This window comes from Rana temporaria, chromosome 3, assembly GCF_905171775.1.
Source record: "Rana temporaria chromosome 3, aRanTem1.1, whole genome shotgun sequence".
Classification (NCBI taxonomy): domain Eukaryota; kingdom Metazoa; phylum Chordata; class Amphibia; order Anura; family Ranidae; genus Rana; species Rana temporaria.
Genome location: NC_053491.1, coordinates 227,212,599 through 227,235,246, shown reverse-complemented (window position 1 = coordinate 227,235,246; position 22,648 = coordinate 227,212,599). Strand labels below are relative to the sequence as shown.

At 46.8% G+C, this 22,648-nt stretch overlaps 1 protein-coding gene across 1 annotated transcript in view; it reads right to left on the bottom strand.

Moving 5' to 3' along the window:
* TSPAN17 (tetraspanin 17) overlaps positions 1 to 22,648 on the bottom strand; it is a 67,977-nt gene that overhangs the window by 4,849 nt on the left and 40,480 nt on the right. Inside the window, exons 4-6 of the mRNA XM_040344398.1 lie at positions 13,415 to 13,585; positions 12,843 to 12,968; positions 1,498 to 1,545 (exon numbers count right to left, since the gene is read on the bottom strand). Coding sequence (XP_040200332.1) covers positions 1,498 to 1,545; positions 12,843 to 12,968; positions 13,415 to 13,585 — 345 coding nt within the window. The remainder of the gene's footprint in view (positions 1 to 1,497; positions 1,546 to 12,842; positions 12,969 to 13,414; positions 13,586 to 22,648) is intronic.

The window sequence follows — 22,648 nt, the reverse complement described above, 5'->3', positions numbered from 1 at the left end:
GGAAATACGCCCACTATCATCTGGCTCTGAGTGAGTGCATTGCTGTGTGACTCTTATCACAGTACGGTTTCTCACAGACTTACGCTATTATTTGTCTCATTGTCTTTCCCTATGTAACATCTGGCTAGGAGTCCGTCAGTTACACAGTAGCCTGTTCCACCATCCAGTCAGTACATATCTGAGGATTATTTTTAGGCTGTCCGTGCTACAGCTGGGAGGTGAGCTGCTAGAGAGCACAAGAGGCGTTTTTCACTGAAGTATCGTTTCCCTCAACACATGTGTTTGGCTTTGGGATCACCTTACAGAGACTTTCAATGCGACAATATTTTTTCAGTATTCTTTGCCATATCTTTGGCTCATATATATTCTATCACACGAGTGATTTGTAATTTAGGTTCGATTCATTTATTTCACTTATGCGGTCTTTATTCACATGAAAATAATTCCTTTACAAACCCTTTAGGGTACCCATGCTGACCCCTTTCCACAGCCAAAAGTGCCTACGAGCATGAGATCTACACCATTGAGCAATGGAATCATGGCGCGGTGGATCGTATTTTCTTATGCATCATGTGGATGGCTGGGTGCAATTGAGTTGCTTACCTGGGGCAGAGAAGGCACCAAGATGCAGTATAGGAAGAAGGCAAGCTGGCAGGGCAGTGTGATGCTTTGGGCATTTTCCTGCTGGAAATCTTGGGTCCTACTATTCATCTGGATGTTACTTTGACACATACCACATCATAAACATGGTTCATGAAATAGTTTGAGGAATGCAAGTTTAAGGTGTTGACCTGGTTCCTTAAGTTCTCAATGCAAATCAAGCATCCCTTGGATGTGCTAAAAACACAAGTCCAAACCACAGAGGCTTCACCTCAAAAGGACATTTAAAAAAAAAAAAAAAAAAAAAAGATCGGCTACTGGTGACTTGGTGTCAGATACCATAGTATACCTTCAGGTGGTCTCAAGGGGTCAAGCCTGTTTTGGTGGCAAAAAGGGGACCTACTCAATATTCGACTGGGTGGTCATAAATGGCTGATCAATGTATATGCACTGAACCCTAGCCTCAGAGGAGGAAAATGTTACATCTTTTCTGCAGCCCAATGCTACTGACAAATGAGCAGATGAGCAGATAATGGTGTAATTAATTTAGCAAGATGCTTTACAAACGATAACAGCGTTGTGTAATCTGGTTTCCAGTTTTACCCTGGCAAGGAAGGCTAATAAGCTATTTGACCTAAAAATGCATGCAGATCTTTACATAAAATCGGCAGCCATTTTTTGCCAAATTAATTATATTATTGGCAAAAACCTTACCAGCATACATCCAAGATACTTGCAATTCCAAAATCTTGATGCAATTCATTACAAAGTGAAAAAGCTTCAGGAAATGCAAAAATACATGGGCATTCAAGCCAATAACTAAAAGGGTTGAAATAATTCCTAACATACTTTCAATTCATGACGGCAGTGACAAATGTTACCAAGAACCAGCCTTACCAGCTTCAGCCTAACATCGTATCCACACTGAGTGTTGGGAACATCCTCCTGTGGAGAGAAAGATGTACATTTGTTTAGAAACCGCTTGCTTTAACTGCTTGCCCACAGGAATAAGCACTGAATATGTGGCACCTCTGGGATATTGATAACATTCCACTTAGCAAAGGAAGCTTCTCACAAAATAAATTCTTAAAACAAAGCTATAACCAAAATGTGCCATGCTATACAACAAAGTTAAAAGCAGAAAAAAAATAAAAAAAAATAAAAAAATTCTACTCACCGTAAAATCCATTTCTCTGAGTTCATGGACGGACACAGCAGAAATTGACCTTAGTCAATCTCCTAAAAGGTAGGATAATACCCTATGCAGAAAAAAAAAAAACAGCATGTTAAGTGTTAAACACTCCACACAGTACAGTACCTCCCAGGGGGGCGGTTCCCCCGGGTACATCCCCCACACTCCACACTCTGCTCTGCAGCCCCAGTTCGTAACAAGCAGTACAAACCAGAGGGGTGGGTGCTGTGTCCGTCCATGAACTCAGAGAAATGGATTTTACGGTGAGAACAAAAATCCTATTTTCTCTTCTGTTCATGGACGGACACAGCAGCAATTGACCTTAGGGACGTCCCCAAGCAGTGTAAAAAAAAAAAAAGGAAGAGGGGTGGGAAAACACAGCAAACCAACATTACCCCAAACAAACCAAAGCTCCTCAACAGAGGAACTTCAACCTTAAACAGCCGCCTGCAAAACCTTGCGGCCGAAGGAGGCATGCGAAGATGCACTCACATCCACCTTGTAAAACTTTGAGAGAAGGTGTGGACTGACGACCAGGTCGCTGCCATACACACCTGTAAAACAGACGCTTGATGGCAGAAAGCCCAAGAGGCCCAATCGCCCTAGTCAAATGAACCGTAATCGGGAAGGGAGACGCCCGCCCCTTTAAGGCATAGGCCTGAAGCACGACCTGCCTGATCCACCTAGAAATGGGGGCCGACGAGACCGCCAGACCCTTCTTAGGACCAGTCACCGACACAACAGTGAATCCGACCTCCGAAACTGAGCCGTAGCAGACAGGTACACCCTTAAGGCTCGAACCACGTCCAAGGAATGCAACGCAGCCTCTTTTGGGTTCGCCGCCCGAGGACACAAGGATGGAAGGACAATGTCCTCATTAATGTGAAAGGCCGAAACAACCTTCGGAAGGAACGACGGCTGCGGAAGCAGCACCACCTTATCCCTGTGGATGACCAAGTAAAAAGCCTTGCAAGACAAGGCCGCCAATTTAGACACCCGTCTGACCGATGCGATTGCCACCAGAAAAACCACCTTCTGGGAAAGAGTCAATAAAGGGATTTCCCTAATGCCCTCAAACTGAGGTATTTGAAGCACCGAGAGGACTAAATTCAAGTCCCACGGAGGCAGTGGAGGACGCACAGGAGGGGCCACATGCCAAACCCCCTGCACAAACATACGCACCAGCGAGTGCGCCGCCAAGGGTCGCTGAAAAAAACAGCGAAGGCCGAAATCTGACCCTTAACCGTACTTAAGGCAAGAGCCTGATCCACTCCATGCTGTAAGAACAGCAGAATCCGGGATATCGCGTATGTACGGGGGTGCCAATTCATCTCCTCACACAGAGATGCAAGCCTTCCACGTACGATGGTAAATCTTCCGGGAAGTAGACTTCCGCGCTCGCAGCATGGTCGAGATTACCAAATCTGACAGACCACGGCCCCTCAGCACCTGGCTCTCAATAGCCATGCCATTAAAGCCAACGACTGTAAAGCAGGATGCAAGATAGGACCCTGCGACAGAAGATCCTCTCGCAGTGGCATGCGCCACGGAACATCTGCCACCAGACGCACCAGATCCGTGTACCAGGGACGGCGAGGCTAATCTGGAACAATTAAGATTGTTGGTATCCCCTCTGTGCAGCAGACTAGGAAGAAGCTTCAGAGGAGGAAAGGCGTAGATTAGGCGATAGTGACCCCCACGGAGCCACCAAAGCGTCTGACACGTCTGCCCACGGGTCTCTTGACCTGGCCACGAACCGTGACACCTTGTGATTGAGTCGGGACACCAGAAGATCCATGTCTGGAGTGCCCCATTTCAGACACAGACTCTGAAACACATCTGGGTGTAGCAACCATTCTCCTTGGTCTAGCGCTTGGCGACTTAGGTAGTCCGCCTGCCAGTTCTGTACGACCGGAATGTAAATGGCCGAAAGAGCCGGAACGTTCTTTTCGGCCCACCGGAGGATGTGAGCGACTTCCGCTGCTGCAGCCGAGCTCCGTGTGCCCCCTTGATTGACATACACCACACCCGTGGCGTTGTCCGATTGAATCCGGACCGGGCGACCCTGCAGTCTCAGAGACCACAGAGATATAAGGGGCTACTATAGGTAGTAACGGACAATAATCAGGGTATTCACAGTAAGAGCTGTGAAAATGTGGAACAGACTCCCTCCAGAGGTGGTTCTGGCCAGCTCAGTAGATTGCTTTAAGAAAGGCCTGGATTCTTTCCTAAATGTACAGAATATAACCGAGTACTAAGATTTGTAGGTAAAGTTGATCCAGGGTAAATCCGATTGCCTCTCGGGGGATCAGGAAGGAATTTTTTCCCCTGCTGTAGCAAATTGGATCATGCTCTGCTGGGGTTTTTTGCCTTCCTCTGGATCAACTGTGGGTATGGAGTTGGGTGTATAGGATTGTACTGTGTTTTTTATTTTGTTTTTTTATTTTTTGTGGTTGAACTGGATGGACTTGTGTCTTTTTTCAACCTGACTAACTATACAATAAATTTTAATATATTTTCTATTTAAAGAAAAACTAGCCTCGATGCCAGCCAGTGTTGCACCAATAAACAATGTTTATTGTGTACGTGCAGATGAACATATAAAGACATGAACTAATATAAAACAAAGTGCACAAAAGCAGTCCGGACGCCTTCGTCCAGACGCAGCTACGCGATCACGCTTGCGAAACGCGTTGCCGTCACGCAGCTCCAGGACACCGCCAGATAATCCCCGGACTTAGGGGAGATATACAGTGGCCTGGATTTAAGGGGACACCGCATGGCAACACGTGCCCGACAGACAGGAGAGAGGACAACATCTATTCACCAACCGCCCAATAGGAGTGCAAGTGAAGTACGTACCATGGCGCACGAGGTACATCCCTCCTCGGAAGCAGAGAGCGAGACAGCACAGCATATTCCCATGACACACGGAAGTGGTAAGACGGAATGCAATTTAAAGCTGTTGGACAGCTGTCTGCGTGTCTATTCACTGTACTGAGTACTGCTACAAGGAGTGTTTATAGACATATCTAAATCTACTGGGAAAGCGGACCCCGGAGGGTCTATGCCACTGAGTTACATCACTCACTCCTTCACAGGAGAACTGTTGGTTATTCAGGGACATATTGTTCAATAGATACCAGGCTTTGCAACATCTGGAATTTTCCATATATAGAAGGACACTTGATTCTTGAAGAAGCTTCTCTATACACAATTGTCCAATCACTGAGACCACCTGCAACAATTATCAACTAGGACTGCCGCTAGGTCTATAGCCCCTAATTTATCTTTAGAGTGTTACCACCACCAGCAATTGGTCATCAGTGTCCAAGCCACATTGTTATTACATAGTCGTTATTTCCCCATTATCCCCCGCAGGGACGCACTTGTTGGCTGTTCCTTATATTAACATCATTGTTATTAATTAATCAAGTTATACAGAGATTTCTCCGTTTGGGACCCCCACAAGTGCAGACATCCAGGCGTCCGGACTGCTTTTGTACACTTTGTTTTATGTTAGTTCATGTTTTTATATGTTTGTCTGCACGTACACAATAAACATTGTTTATTGGTGCAACACTGGCCGGCATCGAGAAGCTAGTTTTTGCGATTGGCCATTTAAAGCATTATGCTGTAATTTTATCTACCTAGGGATTTTCTATACAATACATTTAATATATTTTCTATTTATACCCTGATTATTGTCTGTTACTACCTATAGTAGCCCCTTATATCTCTGGGGTCCCTCTGTTTCTTTGAGTCTCCCCATGTGATATTAACCCTTTTTCTGCATATTGTTCTGGCTACAGCAGTAACCTTCTATAGGAGGAGAGACTACCAACAGGGACCCTAGGTCTATTGAGCAGCATTTTTTACAAGGGTATATTCAACTGTTGTTGGTGTATAGTCTCAGAGACCACTTGGAGAGGCACGAGTTCCAGGACATTGATTGGCAGGCAGGACTCTTCCCGAGTCCAGTGCCCCTGTTGTGACCACCGTAGGGCAGGAACGACTTCCCGGCCCGAAGTACCGGAGATGTCAGCCACTACACTAGGGAGGACCTGACCAGACGACTCACCCGGACTTGGTAATCCAGAGACGAAGGGAGCTTGTCCCAACGCCACAGAATTTCTCTCCAACACTCAAGTGTGAAATTAAGCATACGGAACCGCCTCGAAGGAGCCCACCATCAGACCCAGAACTCGCATGCAAAAGCGAAGCAACGACCACTTCTGGGTCACCAACCGCCTCACTGCAGTGTCTGTAGTTTCTCTGTGGGAAGAAAAACTCTCGCCTCCGAGGAATCCAGGACCAACCCCAGGTATTCCAGGCACTGAGACGGTACCAACACTGACTTCTGAGCATTTAGCAGCCAACCCAATTCACGGAGGGTCAGGCAGGTGATAGACACATCTACCACTAACGGAGCTTGAAGAAGCTCTCAGAAGAAGGTCATCCAGGTATCCTACAATAGCGATCCCGCGCTGCCTCAGCAGAGTGAGCACCTTGGTGAAAACCCTTGGCGTCGAAGCCAGGCCGAAAGAGAGGGCCACAAATTGAAAGTGGTCCTCCCCGACCGCAAAGCGCAGAAATCTCTGGTGCTTTGCGCATATGGGTATATGCAAGTAAGCGTCCTTAATATCCAAGGACGCCAGGAAATCCCTTTGGAGTGCCGCCAGTACAGAGCAGAACCGACTCCATCCTGAATTCTTGCACTTTGACAAACAGTTGAGGGCCTTGAGATCCAGGATTGGACGGACCCCTTCCTTCTTGGGGACTACAAACAGAGTGGAGTATAACCCCTGAAACCATTCCAGTAAAGGAACCGGCACGATCACCCCCCTGACCAGCAGATCCTGAACAGTCCCAAACAGGGCCTCCCGGAGGAAGCTGGAGGTTGGAAGAAAAAAAAAATCTGTTTGGCGGACAAGAGAGAAACTATATTGTACCCCGAGGAAACTACTTTGCAAACCCACTGGTCGGAAAGAGACCTCCACTGAGCCGCGAAGCCGGCCCCCCACCCGAGAGATGGGCGGGGGCAGACCTTCATGCGGAAGCAGGTTTTTCCGCAGGCTTGTTGGGCTTGCGAAACCAGGGGCGCTTCTGCCCTTCAGCGGGCGCCTTAGCGCCCTGGGAACGTTTACCTGCCGCACCGGGCGGACGAAAAAACCTCTTAAGGGCGGCAAAGGAGGGCCCCTGCCTACGGCGAGGCTCCTTCCCTTTACCAGATTGTGGGAGCAGAGTGCTCTTACCACCCTTGGCATCCTTTATGATGTCATCCAGAGAAGTCCCAAAAAGCTGTTCACCCTTAAAAGGGAAAATCCACCAAGGCCTTCTTAGAAGACTGGTCCGCAGACCAACACTTCAGCCAGACACCACTGCATAGGCCAAGGCCCTGGAGCGCAAGGGAAGTGTATCCAGGGCCGACACAGACGAATTTTAGGCCCTGCACCAACTGGTCGGCCAGCGTCACACAGTCCGGATGCACCTCCAACTCCTGAAACAACAACTTTGCCCGTTCAGTAAGTGTCTGACACTTGAGCTCCGGCCAAGACCCCACCACTGTGAACATTGAGCGGGCCACAGCCTCAGCTCTATCTGCGGGGTCCTTAAAAGCGGGGGGGCCCTTTCTACAGGCAACATGGTCGCCTTGTTCAGTCTGGACACAAGGGGGGTCCACTGACGGAGGAGAGGTCCACTTTTTCAGGAAGTCCTCAAAAGGATAACGGACCGCAAAGCATTTTGGAACAGAAAAAAAAAAATCTTTTCCGGCGATCCCATTCCTTGTACAAATTTTTTTCCCAGATAAGGAACACAAGGAAACACTTTTGCAGTGCGGGTCGGCTTGCAGAACCCAAAAATGGACCGACATCTGATGTCTCTGCCGAATCCTCCATTTTTTGAGTATCCCACACCGCAGTGATAAGAGCTCCCACTAGCGCCCCATCATGCGATGACCCTGATGCGGAGTCATCCACACTGTCCGTGTGGACTAGGCCTGCATCCTCTGACAACTCGGAACCAGGGCCGGGAGCAGTAGCAGGGCCCGATTCCGTGTCAGAGGCATCCCCAGAAGGCAAGACCCACAGGCCACCCTCCCGGCTGCAGCAGAGAACAGGGGACCCCCCAGAGGACTCGCCACCCGAACCATGCTGTACTGCTGCTGTCTGCCCCAGAGCGCTGTCCGTGCTGTGCCGTCCCTCAGGAAGTGTGCTGGAGCCGTTCACGATGATTTTTTAGCCACTAGAGGCAAAAACCCCTTCCAAAATGGCCGCCGACATGCAAAAAGAGCATGCGGGCTACAAGAAAATGGCCGCCGAACTCCAATAAAGGTGCCGCCAAAATGGCGGCCGCGATAGTACAGTAAAAACACTAGCAAACACCCGGGACCCCCCCCCCCAAAAAACATGGCAGCAAGAAACAGCACCCCCGATAGCAGACACAGCCCCCAGCCACAGGATGGAGCCCCCCCCCCCCCCCAGGCGGACCCCCCACCTCACGGCCGGGAGGGAGAGGAAGGGAGAGAGGAAAGCAGGGCAGACCCCCGATCGACCTCCCCAGGAATGCACCAGCCGCACCACCCTGCCAAAGCAAGGGGACTGCTACTTACCCGTCCTGCGACCACCGGCTGGAGGCATCCCGGACAGAACCAACGTCCGCGCAGTTACGGCATGGCTGTCAGCCCGCACACATTGACACGGACATAGAGCCCGGTCATATGTGTGCCCTGGAGCGTATAGCTCACCGGCCACCCCTGGAGCAACAGGGCATGTCGTGGCCGGCCCAGCACGTAGCTAAAGGCTGGCACACGCTCGATGGCCAAACTTGGGGGGGACTACAAGGATCGAGGATCCAGCCTGTCACCCAGTTGGCAGTTGATTGTAGATCTCAGGATCCAAAAATGCAGGAAAAAAAGAAAAAAAGCAAGAAAATTGCAAAAAAGCCTCAGAGAGCACATGGGCCCAGAGGAGCCATGTCATTCTCCTTGCTAGGCAGAAAAAACTGGGGCTGCAGAGCAGAGTGTGGGGGATCTACCTGGGAGAACCTCCCCCTGGGAGGTACTGTACTGTGTGGAGTGTTTAACACTTAACATGCTGTTATTTCTGCCTAGTCAATTTCCTAAAAGGGAGGATAATACCCCGAAGGTCAATTGCTGCTGTGTCCGTCCACGAACGGAAGAGAAAAGTGGTATTCTTATTCTCCAAGTTAATGAATACAAAGTGCCACAAGTTAATGTTCCAAAATGTATACGTTCAAAAAAAAAAAAAAAAAATAATATAGAGAAAATAAAATCAAGTCAAATCAGTGGAAACATTTTGAAAGTATCTTTCCAGAAATACTGTAAATCCCAATGTGTCTGAACATCCACCACAGACCTATGGACAGCCTCATAACCAAAGGTCTATATAAAAAGGTGAGACGGCACTCCCTCCCTTTTGTAAGATGGGAATTGGCTATAATGCAGGTTCTGGGCTTGTCAAATCAGCTCAGAGCAACGCATCCCATCATAAAAAAGGGCCACAAAAAGGTGCTCTCTATAATACCATTTAAACTTTATTTATGTTAAAACCGCACTTACAAGGAATGCAAAAACAAGTGGCTAAAAAGTTGTAGTGAGGTCGCCACAGCTCACTGCTTTCCAGCATGGTCCAACTGACCGTTCCAGTAAACCGTGTGCATTGGGCTGCTACCAAGAAGCAAATTTTCCACTCTGATGACTGAATGTCTTTCCCTATGAGTTACAGCAACAATGACTTCATCAAGAGGGACTTTTCTGGTTTTAATTTACATGCATTTTGGAACATTAAACACTTGTGGCACTTTGTATTACATTTTCTGCTGAATATTCAGCAACTTGGGTTTATATTTGTGTGTAGCGTGGAACATTTTGGATATAGATTGGAACATTTAGTTTCGACTTTGAGCCCCAGTTCACACTGCATGTGATTCACACTGCATTCCAGTACAATTTGAATGGTTTAAATTGTAACATATCTGCATGAAAAGGGTGAGGGCAGCTTTTTTGTTCGCACTGGAACCAAATCGCATGGGTATTCACACGCATGCAAACCGGCTCAGGGATATTATATACCAACGGTTATCACAAGTTATTAAATTATATACACTTGTTTTAAAAATTACAGACCCACCTACAATTTTCAAAATCACTGCTTAGTCCTATTTTAAAAATTATCTAAAACAAAACACACACACACACACACACACACACACACACACCTCTCCCAATTATTGGTGTTAATTTGGCACCTGGTGCAAATTTCTTTAATTATATGACAGACCCTATTTAACGGCCAGCCTAACTTTCTACTGACTTTGCAAGATGGTGAACTGTTCTAAAAGTGACTGAAACCCCCTGGAAGCAGGTTATCCAGATGAAGGACAAAGGGATGACCTTTTCAGCCATAGCAAGAGAAGTTTGTCGGATTTCATAAACACACCAGAACAGTGCGAGAGACTAGTGATGTCATTCAAAGCAGTGGCCTGTACTCTTCCCAATAATTGTAGATTGTTGTAACCTTCAGAATTTTTAGTTATAGCTTTCTCTGTGCTACAGTCATTGCTGTTCTAATTTTGATCATCGAGTTTTCTACAAAAGTTGAAGTGCCTTGGTCTCTCAAAATAAACTGTTCTGTTAGCATGGTATAGCCCCAACAAAAATTCCATAAAAATGTTGAGCAGCGAAGCTTACATTTTTTGTTATTGAGTGTTCATAAATTTTTTGCCAGTTTTGAACTCCAGTGTATAATGCTTGAACAAAGCATTGCCTCTTTTGCTACTTGCATCTATCCATTTGTCCACACAATATCCTGCAAACGCAGACTTTATATTGCACCTGGAGCTCTGCAGAAAACTATAGGCTGTAAAAACATGGATTAGAAAAGGTAAGCACTGCCTTAATTAAAAGCTATTGTGCCCAACTGCCCTCAGAATACACTGATCAGTGGCTGGAGTCAATTGGGTGCAACTGTTGATCAAAGACAGAAAAAAATTTAATAAAAAAATCTTCCAGCATGTCCCTCCAACAGAAGATGATCAAAACGTTCAAATTCTGTTGAACATGGTCAGCCATACACTGATCTAAAGTTTTGACTTGTCCCTGCCGAACCTCGATTCATCTATGGCCAGCTTTGGTATGCACAAGGTATTGTTTTCTTAATCCTAATACTGTATGCATAACAAAATGATATATTTATATTGTAAAAAAAAAAAAAAAAAAATATGTTTTATTATACCATATATACACACACACACACACACACACACACACACTCTCTCTCGAGTATATGCCGACTTTATCAGCACTTTTTTTATGCTGAAAATGCCCCCCCCCCCCCCCCCCTCGGCTTATACTCGAGTCTCCCGCTGTGACATGCAGCCTTAACTGCAGTCGGTAGCCGTCCACTGTAACAAAGCCCCGCCGCCTCCTCGTCCATGATAGACAGAACACTGATAACATGCTGGGAAACTGAATCAGTGTTCAGTCTATCACAAACGAGGTGGTGTGGCTTTGTTACATTGAACGGCCGCGAGTGCAGTTCAATGCAACAAAGCCACAGCTGTGAATCAGGCCTAAAAGCCTCATACACGATCAGATTGTTGGCAGGGGATTGTCCGATGACAGACTGTTGGCCTAAAATCTGACCGTTGGTGCGCTCCTTCAGACGACAATTGTTGTCCAACTTTCTGCCAACAAATGTTGGACGACATGCTAGTAAATTTTCCACGGACAACGGTCTGTTGACAGATTTTATGATGGTCAGTACACAAGTGCGTTACACAAAAGTTGAAAGTACAAACACGCATGCTCAGAATCAATGTTCATCAAACACAAAATTAGCAGAAGGGGCCCAAAGGGTGGCGCTCAAGAGCTGAAATTCCTCGTAGTACGTCACTACGTTTGTGTTTGTTGGCCGACAATTCTGTACCATTAGTATGCAAGACAAGATCCAGGCACACGCTCTGAAGGCAAAAATCAGACGCTCGGTTGGCCAACAATCTGATGTGTGTACCAGGCTTAAGTAACCGTTTCATTAAGATCAAATATCAATAAAAAAAGTTCTACCAGGCAAGCCATGAATAGTAGGAGAGTATAAATGTAGGCAATCACTCACTCGCACTGCCAACTGAATATGAATAGTTTGAAATTCAAGTCCTTGGGGGAAGCATCCATTTACAGGTTGGGTTCACCCTAGTGCGATATGCGAGATCGCATGCAATTTGCACAGCAGTGCAAATTTTCCTTTCCCCGGTATTAGGAGTTCAATACTTCAGCCTGCTTAATGTTACTTGGTTACAATTTGTTCAACGATTTTTGGCAGGATTTGGACTTCTAAAAATCCACACCAAAACACTGCTGTGCTGTATAACTTTAGAAATTTGCAGTTTTTACGTCAATGGTTTTAAAGGAGCATAACGCTGGCAGGGAGCAATGGAACGGAAAAAAAAAAAAAGGTTTTATTTTTTCCCCCCTTCACAAAAATGGCTTGGGGGGGGGGGGGGGGAGCCTGGTCGAGTGACATGTCAGAGTCCTCAGAGTCCTCTCCAGACCACAAGGGTTAAAATGCTCATGTTAAAAAATTTTTTTTTTTACTTCCATTTTAAAACTGATATATGCTGCTCCTTGCCAAGCTACATACGGGTTAAAGAGTTGCGTTGGGCAGCTCATTCATTACATTTGTGTTGGCAGCCCATAACAATGAATGAAAACCGTGCAAGAACCTTTTAAGTATGCAGCGCACCACATGACACAGCAGATGCATTTTGTAATGCACTGTACAATGTGTTGGGATGCCATTCACAATGAATGGCATTTAGAGCAGGTACCTATGGCAATGAACATTACCTCGTACGTTGTCTCAACTCACAAGTGTGAAAACACATACCACTGAATACAAAAGCAACAATGTTCACCAAAAGTGCACCGCTATAATTTATGCCAATGTGAATCTGTGGACTGAGGATTATACAAAATCCCAGCCATCTGAAATGCTCAGATAAGGAAAATAAAGAATGTGGAACTTCTTACTGCAGGGTCCTTCACACAGCAGGAAAATGGGACGCCACAGCGCTCTCTGCTTGGATTAGAGTCTGTGCAATTGAAGTAAATATTGAGGTTCCAGTCATTGGGTCCATGAGCACCACAGCAAGACCACTGAAAAAAAAAAAAAATTGAATTAGTTCTACAAATATAAAATGCACGTCAGTTTACACCAGTGTTTCTCAATTCCAGTCCTCAGGCCCCCCCAACAGGTCAGGTTTTCCCTCAGATGAAAAGGCTGTGGTGATTACTAAGGCAGGGAAACTGATCAAATCACCTGTGCAAAATAATGGAAATCCTGAAAACCTGACCTGTTGGGGGGGCCTGAGGACTGGAATTGAGAAACACTGGTTTACATCAACATATAAAACAAAAAAGGTTGTACCCAGCTGCTACAACAGTGCATGTTCTCTACAGTTTCCACTAGAGGGCAGCAAAGGTGTGGCACTGAACTACATGAATATAGACATTACAGCATTCAAAATTAAAATAAGCGAGGGAAAAAAACTACGCAACAAGAAGCTGGGACTGTCACTGACAAAGTACAAATACACACTTACATATTCCTGAGCAAAATCAATGAGGTTTTGCAGGTCTATATCATCACGATATGCCTTCACATTGTTGTTAATAAAGAAGTTGAGTTGATCTTTAATCCAGTCCTTAAACACAAAGGCCAGGATCCCTGCAGTCAGCTCAAGGAAAAAGATCAGCCCCAGGAAGACAGAAAACTGCAAAAAAGGGGGGGAAAAAAAACAATAAATGATCAAAAAAAAAGGTTAGTCTGCATTCAAAGTTTTATACTGTACTCCTAATAGCCAATCAGTGGACACTGCTTGATTTCACAATCAGGACATGTAAAAAGGTGTTGCTTAAAATAAGAATAAAAAACAAAACAAAAAACAAACACAAATGTATGTATGTTTATAAAAATTCACACACACACACACACACACACACACACACACATTTTCATTTTAAGAAACTGCAAGTACAAACATCCCAGTATTTATTTTTTTAGAAATCCAGTGTGCTCCTTGAGCTTAGTTTAACATTTGGGGGATGAGTGCCAGTAAAAACAGGCTTTTGAGGTGTGTTTCTACTGTCCAACAGCCCACTTAGATTGTTAAAGGTTCCAGATTACATTTTTTTGTATACCTATCTGCTCTGTGCAATGGTTTTTGCAGAGCAGCCCCGATTCTCTTGTGTCCCCTGTTAGTGCTACTGGCCCCTCCCCCCTGCTGAGAGCCCCCAGAGCAAGCAGCTTTCTCTGAGGGCAAGCATGCATGCTTGCTCCTGAGCCACTTCCTGAGCATGGCCCCATCACCCCCACTCCCTCCTCACTAGCTGTGACCGACAGCAATCGGGAGCCAATAGGGCAACATTGCTGTGTCGAGGTCAGTGAGGAGGCAGAGACTTGTGAGAGCTTCTGCTCTTGTGCACATTGCTGGATCGGGAGCTCAAAGCTCAGGTCAGTATAGGGGGGGAGGGGAGCTGAACACTGAAGGACTTGCCTTTAGCCTTTAAAACCTCTTTAAGCTGCAAAGGGAGCCAGACCGGGATGTACCTATGCAAAGGATTTGCCAAGTAGTGGCGATTTTTTTTTTTTATAAAAATAATTTCACTCCCCTTCAAGTGTCTGGGGCTGTGCCGCAACTGTATTATGTCTTTTTACCTACAGCTCCAGTTCCCTTTATTTTGTCCTTTTACATAGATATTTGGGGTATTTAATCATTCATATGTGTAGCACCCTGGTGTTTAGGCAGGGTTGCTCAAAAATGTAGTTTGCCAGGTAAATAAATGTTCTGGTTAATTGCTAGAAGATCCACTGATCCCCAGTTCTGGCGTTGCTGCATCCTCTCTTTTGTCACTATGTGGCACTTTTGCTGGCGACATTGGATCAACAAGTGCATAGCAAGGTCAGATTATGAATAGATGGTGTGTCTCAGTCAATTGCCAGGTGTTTTAGTCCCTTGGCCTGATGGGAGAGCCTATTTGGGCAGAGTCATGTGATCAGGGTTCTGTGCCACCTAGACAGCTGTCTGGGTGGATGCATGTTATGGCTTCCCAGGTTGCTAGTCCATAAGTGGGGCCTATCGTGGGGACATCTGGCCTATCCAGGAGAAGCAGCGTAGGGTTGGGACTGCAGGATTGTAGTCCAACAGAGTTACAGAGGTTCTGCCGGACGGGGAACCAGTTGTGTGGTTGGAGGTAAATAGGGAAGCAGTCGCCACTAAGGGACCATCCACCTTATTACCAGAGACTACTGCAAGCAAGCCTGAAGTAGTACCAGAGCAGTCTTCTTACCACCCGGGGACGGTGAAGAAGTGGGAAAGCTTCAGCAAGTGCCAAGGACCCAGCAGGTTAGCGGGGGTGGAGCTTGAGTATACAATGGGTTAGCGGTGGAAGAGCTCAAAGGGATCCAGCGGGCAGCTGGGATCTGGAAGTGAGAGACTGGGAGCTCAGTGAGTGAAGACCTACAGTGGGAAACCGATAAGAGAAGAACTGCAATCTGTTGCCAAGTTCTATGTGTGAAGATCTTTGGTAACGGTTTAAAGCTTAGTTGCCATTGGAGACAGTGGTCCTGCCAATACAGAAGTTGCATCCAGTTGGAGGCTTTGAACTGTATAGCTGTCTGCCCATTGTGTCTTGGAGTCTGCTAATTGTCATTGCATCCACCCAGGGGTGTCCTGGCCCTAACCCCCCCCCCCTCCCACAGTTCTTGTTTAGAGACAATAAATCTATTTGCATAAAAAAAATAAAAAAAATAAAAAAAAAGTGACTGGCGCCCATAATTTCTTCATCTTGCATTACACACACACCATGCCTGGTCAGCTCTCCCTGACTATGGAGGTCACCATCAGGCCTCTAGAGGCCGCCAAATATGGATATAGGTGTCAGTGCCTGAAGGACCTAAACCCACTGTAGCGCAAGAACTGCACCGCAATTATCATTAAAAATAATAAATATAATCCACTGCAGATTGCTTTTTACAGGCCAAACACAAATGTAAACAAGCCTTGACTTGGCTGACAAGGTCTCTCCTGTATTGTAATCTTGTGCTGTGGACCTTGCCCAGTTATCCTCTGGACTATAGAATATCTTCCCCTTTATTATGAAGAGGAAGGGAAGAGGTGTTTGAGGCTGTGGTCGAGCCAGGAGACTTGGGCAGGGCCGATAACACCGCTTGCAATTTCTGTACAGCAGAGACTGTTGTCAGCGAATTATAGGAAATTAGAAGCACACTTGGATTTCTAGCTGATCAACATTATGGTTCACAATTGGCTATCCTCTAGTTCCAGGCCAAGATATGCCATGTTGTGACCCTGTTGAAGGCCCCTTGTGATAACACCAATCGTTTGTGCACCGGATGTACAATGCATACAAGGCTGTCATTTCCTCTGTTCATTTTTTCTTAGGTTAGGCTTGTGTAGGCCTCAAACAACTGTAGATTTAATTGCATGTGTTTTCTGCCTTTATTGGGTTCCTTTTTCAATTTATTGTCAGCCGTTGGTATTTTTACCATGGTATTCCTTTTCTTACAGCTTCTAAACAAACCGCTTTCACTGAATATACTTTACAGGTTGTAAAACCATTTTACAGTTGGAAAACATTTATTTTTGGGGCCAACACCAACATACTCTAAGGTTTGTTAAAGGAGAGGAATAGAAAGCAGCAGTTAGGCTGCATTCACAACCGAGTGTCGTTATCAGGCAGAAAAAAAAAAAATAATAATCTGAGAGCTCATGTCGCATGACGTGTGAAAAATAAATGTTTCCCTATGTGAGCCGTCTTAAACTGGTCCGACACAATTCGATCCGACTTTGAAAATGCTCCCCCTGCTGGAGGACTTGATCCTGCCTTTTGAGCCGCCCCACGCTCTCCTCTTGCACTTCTCCCTGGTTGCCCTTGCTCTATCTACCCTTAATCCACACAACGGGCACGTCTTGGACGAGACTCCGAAGAGGTCGACTCTCTGGTTACCGAGGCCCCCCCCCCCCCCCCGGTTCATCACCTGAAAGTTCCTTTCCCTCCGCCCCCATTGTTGAGATATTTTCTAACACCCCTATGATACAAGATATGGTCGTTACATGTCCATGGCCTTAATTCTAAAAGGAAAAGACACTTGGCGCTTAGGGAATTTAAGCAGTCGGGGGCTGATGTCGTCATGATACAAGAAACTCACTTTTGCAGGGGGGGGGGGGGGGGGGGGGGGGGGGGGGGGGGGCTCCTTTACATTTGCTTCGACAACACCCCCAAATTTACCAAGCTTTCAGCCCACGCAAAAGAGCGGGCGTCGCAATACTCTAAGCGGGGAACCCCGTTCACCTGTACTGCCTCTTACCTTGACCCCCAGGGCCACTACATTATCCCCCACAGTCTTTGGAGGGCACAGGAAATTACCTTCTGCACCCTTTACGCCCCAAATGCCCATCAACCCTGCTTCCTAGGGTGGGTCCTCACGTGTCCATCCCGCTCTCCTCACGATTTCCTCGTAATTGGGGGCGACTTCAACCTTTCCCAGTCTGTGGCCTGCGACCGCCTTGTGGTGAGCCCACGAGCCTCACAATCTCAAGCCCTGAGGGACTCCAGGCTCTTGCCAACTTACAAGAAAACACGCTCTTTGATGCTTGGAGGGCTCTCCACCCGGGCGATCGCCAGTACACCTACTCGGCCCCTCATCATACCCATTCACGTATAGACTTGGTTAACAATAACACACTACGCTCCACTGACTCCACAAAAATACTACCCATCTCCTGGTCCGACCATTCCCCCATTACACTGACACTTAATCTGAGCGCCCCTTTGCGTAGGCCCTGCAACTGGCGACTGAACGACTTTCTTTTGAAGCACGTACCCTCTAAGACTGAGCTAGAGTCCACCACCCTACAGTTTTATTTTGCCAAGAATGACACACTGGACGTCTCCCTTAACACACTATGGGCCACTCACAAGGCTGTTATCAGGGGGCGCTGCCTGGCCCTCTCCTCGGCTCTTAAGGAAGATGCCAAGGCCGCCCAAAATACAATAAGGCGCATGCACTACTGGCCAAAAAGCTGGCGGACCGCACGCTTGCCTCCACCCCACAAAGTTCAGAATAGATCAGGTAACACTTTACCCCATTCCTAAGACATAGCAGATACGTTTGCAGAATTCTACACAGATCTGTACAACAGGCCGGAGATAAACCCCCCCCCACACCTGACCTACTGGACAGAATGGCGCAATATCTCGAGCAGGCAGGAATTTCCCAGCTTTAACCTGCAGACCTCACATTGAACGATCCCATTACTGGTGAGGAACTCACACCGACTATAAAAGCTCTACCTGCCCATAAGTCCCCCGGACCGCCGTACGAATACTACAAAACCTTTCTCCATCTACTGCTCCCGTATATGACCAAGCTTTATAATGCCTTCCTACAGCAAACCCCCATTCCGACTGACATGCAGCGATCCTTCATCACCCTAATCCCGACAAGGACCCCTCATGTGCCAGCTATAGGCCCATAGCCCTGTTAAACTCCGACCTCAAAATCTTTACAAAAATCCTCACTCCGCCTGAATACGATACTATCCTTCCTGATCCATAAGGATCAGGTAAATTTCGTTCCCCCTTCGCCAAGCAGGAGACAACACGAAAAAGGTCATATATCTCATCGACGTGGCCAACAGGGATGGTTCTGAATCCTTGCTCTCGAGCCTGGATGTAGAAAAGGCGTTTGACCACCTTGGCTGGCCCTTCATGCTCGCCACCTTACAACATATGGGGTTCAGGGGACCCTTTCTGCAGGCAGTCCAACACCTCTATATTGACCCAGTCTCATAGGTAAAAACCCCATTCGCCACCTCGTCCGCCTTTCCAGTCACCAACGGTACCCGTTAAGGGTGTCCACTCCCCCCCCTGCTCTTTGCCCTATGCGTCGAACCCCTGGCGGCGCCTATTCGAGGTAACCCGAACATTCGGGGCATACCAGTGAGAGGAAGGGAGTTTAAAATCTCCCTGTTCGCCGATGACATTATCCTCACCCTGACCCTACCCCGTATTTCCCTACCCAACCTACACGCTGAACTCGACAGATACGGTGTACTTTCAGGATACAAAACGAATACGTCCAAGTCCATGGCCCTGGCTCTTACATCTCTGAGTCGGAACTGCTCCACTTGCAGTCCGAATTCCCCTACAACTTGGAACGTACCTCCCTAAAATACCTAGGAATTAACCTCACACCGTCCTTTGCTTCCCTATACCAGGCCAACTTTCCACCCCTGTATAAGTCAATCAGGGAGCTGGTCCAAAAATGGAAGACCTACCAAATATCCCTTCTAGGCCGTATAGCATCTATCAAAATGGTTATCCTCCCTAAATTATTGCACCTATTCTAGACTTTCCTCATTCCCTATGCCCACACTGCAAGCCGACCTCTTGCGTTACGTGTGGAACCACAAGCGACACTGAGTCCCACGTTCAGTCATGGTGGCGTCGCGCACTGAGTGGGGCCTGGCGTTTCCCGATCTGGTCAAATACTACCAAGCAGCTCAGCTGCGAGCGATAGTTTCTTGGTTCCCCCAAGGGTCGTACAATAAATGGACGGTGATGGGGAAAAAAAAAAATCTGGCTGGCGCCGGTACATCCCAATAGTCTTCTCTGGAACACGAATGTGGAGGTTGAACCTGGGCGTCTGCTGGGTTCTATGTCACAGCTCCGTTTATGGCGGAAGCTGTCCCACGACTACAAACTCAAATTCGAAAGCTCACTGATGACCTCCTTCCTCTGTAATCCTAAAGTGGCAACGAGTCTCACCCACCAGATGTCGTGGCCTTGGGCCTCTCGGAACCTTTTCCATTTTGGGCACCGGGTGGACCCCAGATCTTGTAAACTGCTATCATTTGCTGAGTCACTATTCCCGTACGGTAGCCCCACGCTTGCAATTCGACACCCTCCCTGTTCGAACGTATTATACTCGAGGGCAGCGCACGCAAAGGCCTAATCTCAGGCATATACCAAATCCTAAACGAGTATCCCATACAAGATCGGGGCAAGCATGCATATATGCTCCGCTGGGAGAAGGAGCTTATCCCAGAGGAGGCGTGGAGGGCGGTCTGGAGTCAGGCGGCCAAGAGCTCCCTGTGTACCCTCTACAAAGAAAAAGCCTACAAGATGCTCTTCTTTTGGTACCTGACTCCGGACGTACTCCACAGAGTTTATCCCCCTCCACTACCGACCGATGCTGGCGTTGCCAACAAGCCCGGGGGAAACTTTTCCATACTTATTGGACCTGCCCTTTGATAGTTCCGTTCTGGACATCAACGCAGAGACTATTGTCTCGCCTCTGAGACACCCATGACCCCGAAACTCTTCCTCCTGGGCCTCTCTCAACCAAAAATAGCCAAACCCCTATAAAAAAAAAAAAAAAAAAACACGCCTATGACATGTCCTTACAGCAGCGAGGTGCCCAATAGCCCTCTACTGGAAAAAGACGTAGAGCTAATAGAGCTAATGGAAAAAATGACGGCCAGGATACAAGACAAACTAGACGAACACAACGATGTCTGGGAGCAGTGGCATTATCGGGAGGACCCGCCGTGAGCCGGCAGTGAAGTCATCGAGGTACCTTAGTATTCTACCCCATCTAGCTTACCCTCTCTCTTTTCCCACTTCTTTTCTCCATTTCTCGTTTATTTTTGGTTGTTGTGTGTACAGTTAATGGAGATAACAATATCTTAGTGCTGCATGCTACGTAGTCTTTCTGAAATAATTCCACTACTACTGGAATGTGTAGTGCTGGAGATCGGAGGTGGATGTCCTGTCCCTCGCCTGCACTGTGCATGCTTTGGATATGCTTGTATAAATATTAATATTTGTCGCTTTACTACATCTGTACTGCCGTTTTGTTTTTGACATACAAAATAAAATACAAAACTACTTTGATTCTACTTCAGCCCATTGAATATCACTAAAGTCTGATCAGTCGGAATGTTGTCTTGCATGATCCGACTTTGGCATGCTACTTGTGCTCTGATGATCTTGAGGGAGAACTCCACGCCAAATTTTAAAAACGGCACTGTGGTGGTCCCCCCCCCCCCCCCCAAATCCAGACCCTTATGCGAGCACGATGCCTGGCCGGTCAGGAAAGGGGGTGGGGATGAGCAAACGAGTGCCCCCCTCCTGAACCATACCAGGCCGCATTTCCCTCAATATGGGAGGGTGGGTGCTTTGCCCCTCCCACCACAGAGCACCTTGCCCCCATGTTGATCAGGAAAAGGGCCTTTTCCCGACAACTCTGGCCGGGGTCTGCAGGCAGGGGCTTTTTGGAATCTGGGAGACCCCTTAAATAAGATCCCAGCCCCCCCACCCTATATTATATATATATATATTTTTTTTTTTTTTTTTACACACACAATAAACACTACACAGGTTTTTAAAGTAATTAGGCAGCTCTACAGTTCTCTTCTGTCCTTTTGCTAGCTCTTGCCCAGCTTTCTGATGTTGAAACACTCTTCCCCGCTGTAATGCCGTGTGCGCAATGACATTTAGGCATGGGGGTCATCGGATGATGTCATCCGGTGACCCCGTCCCCCTTATGACATCACCGTTGCATCATGTCCCGGGTGGCGATGTCATAAGGAGGCGGGGTCATCAGATGACATCACCCTGTGACCACACCCCATGCCTAGATAAGTGGTTGCGCACCGCACACACGGCATTACAGCGGGAGAGCACGTTGTGTCAACATCGGAAGAGAAGAGGGAAGAAGACAATGGAGAAGACTGGGCAAGAGCTAGCAAAAGTACCCATCAGAAGACGACTAGGCAGTGGGAAGAGAAGAGGCCAAAAAGAGCATGGAAGTCTGAAGAGTGCCCCGGACTTCCTAATAAAATGACTTTAACCACTTCAGCCCCGGCGCTATAAAAAAAAAAATATATAGAATGACAATATTGAGAATATATATATATATATATATATATATATATATATATATATATATATATATATATATATATATAGCGCTATAATAAATATCCCCCCAAAAACAAACAAAAAAAAAAAAAACACAAGATCGCAATAACCGTTTATTGGTTTGCACAAAAGTTATAGCCACTACAAAATAGGGCATAATTTTCGGGTATTTTAACAAAAAATAAAAAGGTTTTATTTTTTTACTAGCAATGGTGGCCTTTAGCGATTTTTATTGTGACTGCAACATTATGGCGGACACTTTTGGCACTATTAGGACCATTTACATTTATACATCAGTGCTATAAAAATGAACCGATTACTGTGTAAATGTGACTGGATGTGAAGGGGTTAACCAGCAGGGAGTGGGGAAGGGGTCAAGAGTGCCCTGTCACTAGGCAGAATGGGAAAATGCTTGTTTACATTAGCATTTCCCCATTCTTCCTCTCCATGAAACGATCGCCAGAGGCGATCTTATTTTATTTATATATATCCACATACATACACAGATCATCCCAGCCGTGCCATTCTGACGTATATAGTCGTACAGCGGTTGGCAAGGGGTTAAAAAACCAATGTACTGCGTTTTATTTTTGACACTTTATTCCAGGTGAATGGGTAGGGGTATGATGTACCCTATACTCATTCACATAGGGTAGGGGCGCTCGCTCGTACCCACCCCCTCTCCTGACCGGCCAGGCTGCATGCTCGGATATGGGTCTGGTATGGATTTTGGGGGGACCACCATGCTGTTTTTTTTCGATGTAGGGTGTTCCCCTTAACATCCATACCAGACCGAAGGGCCTGGAATGCTCTTAGGGGGGGGGGGGGGG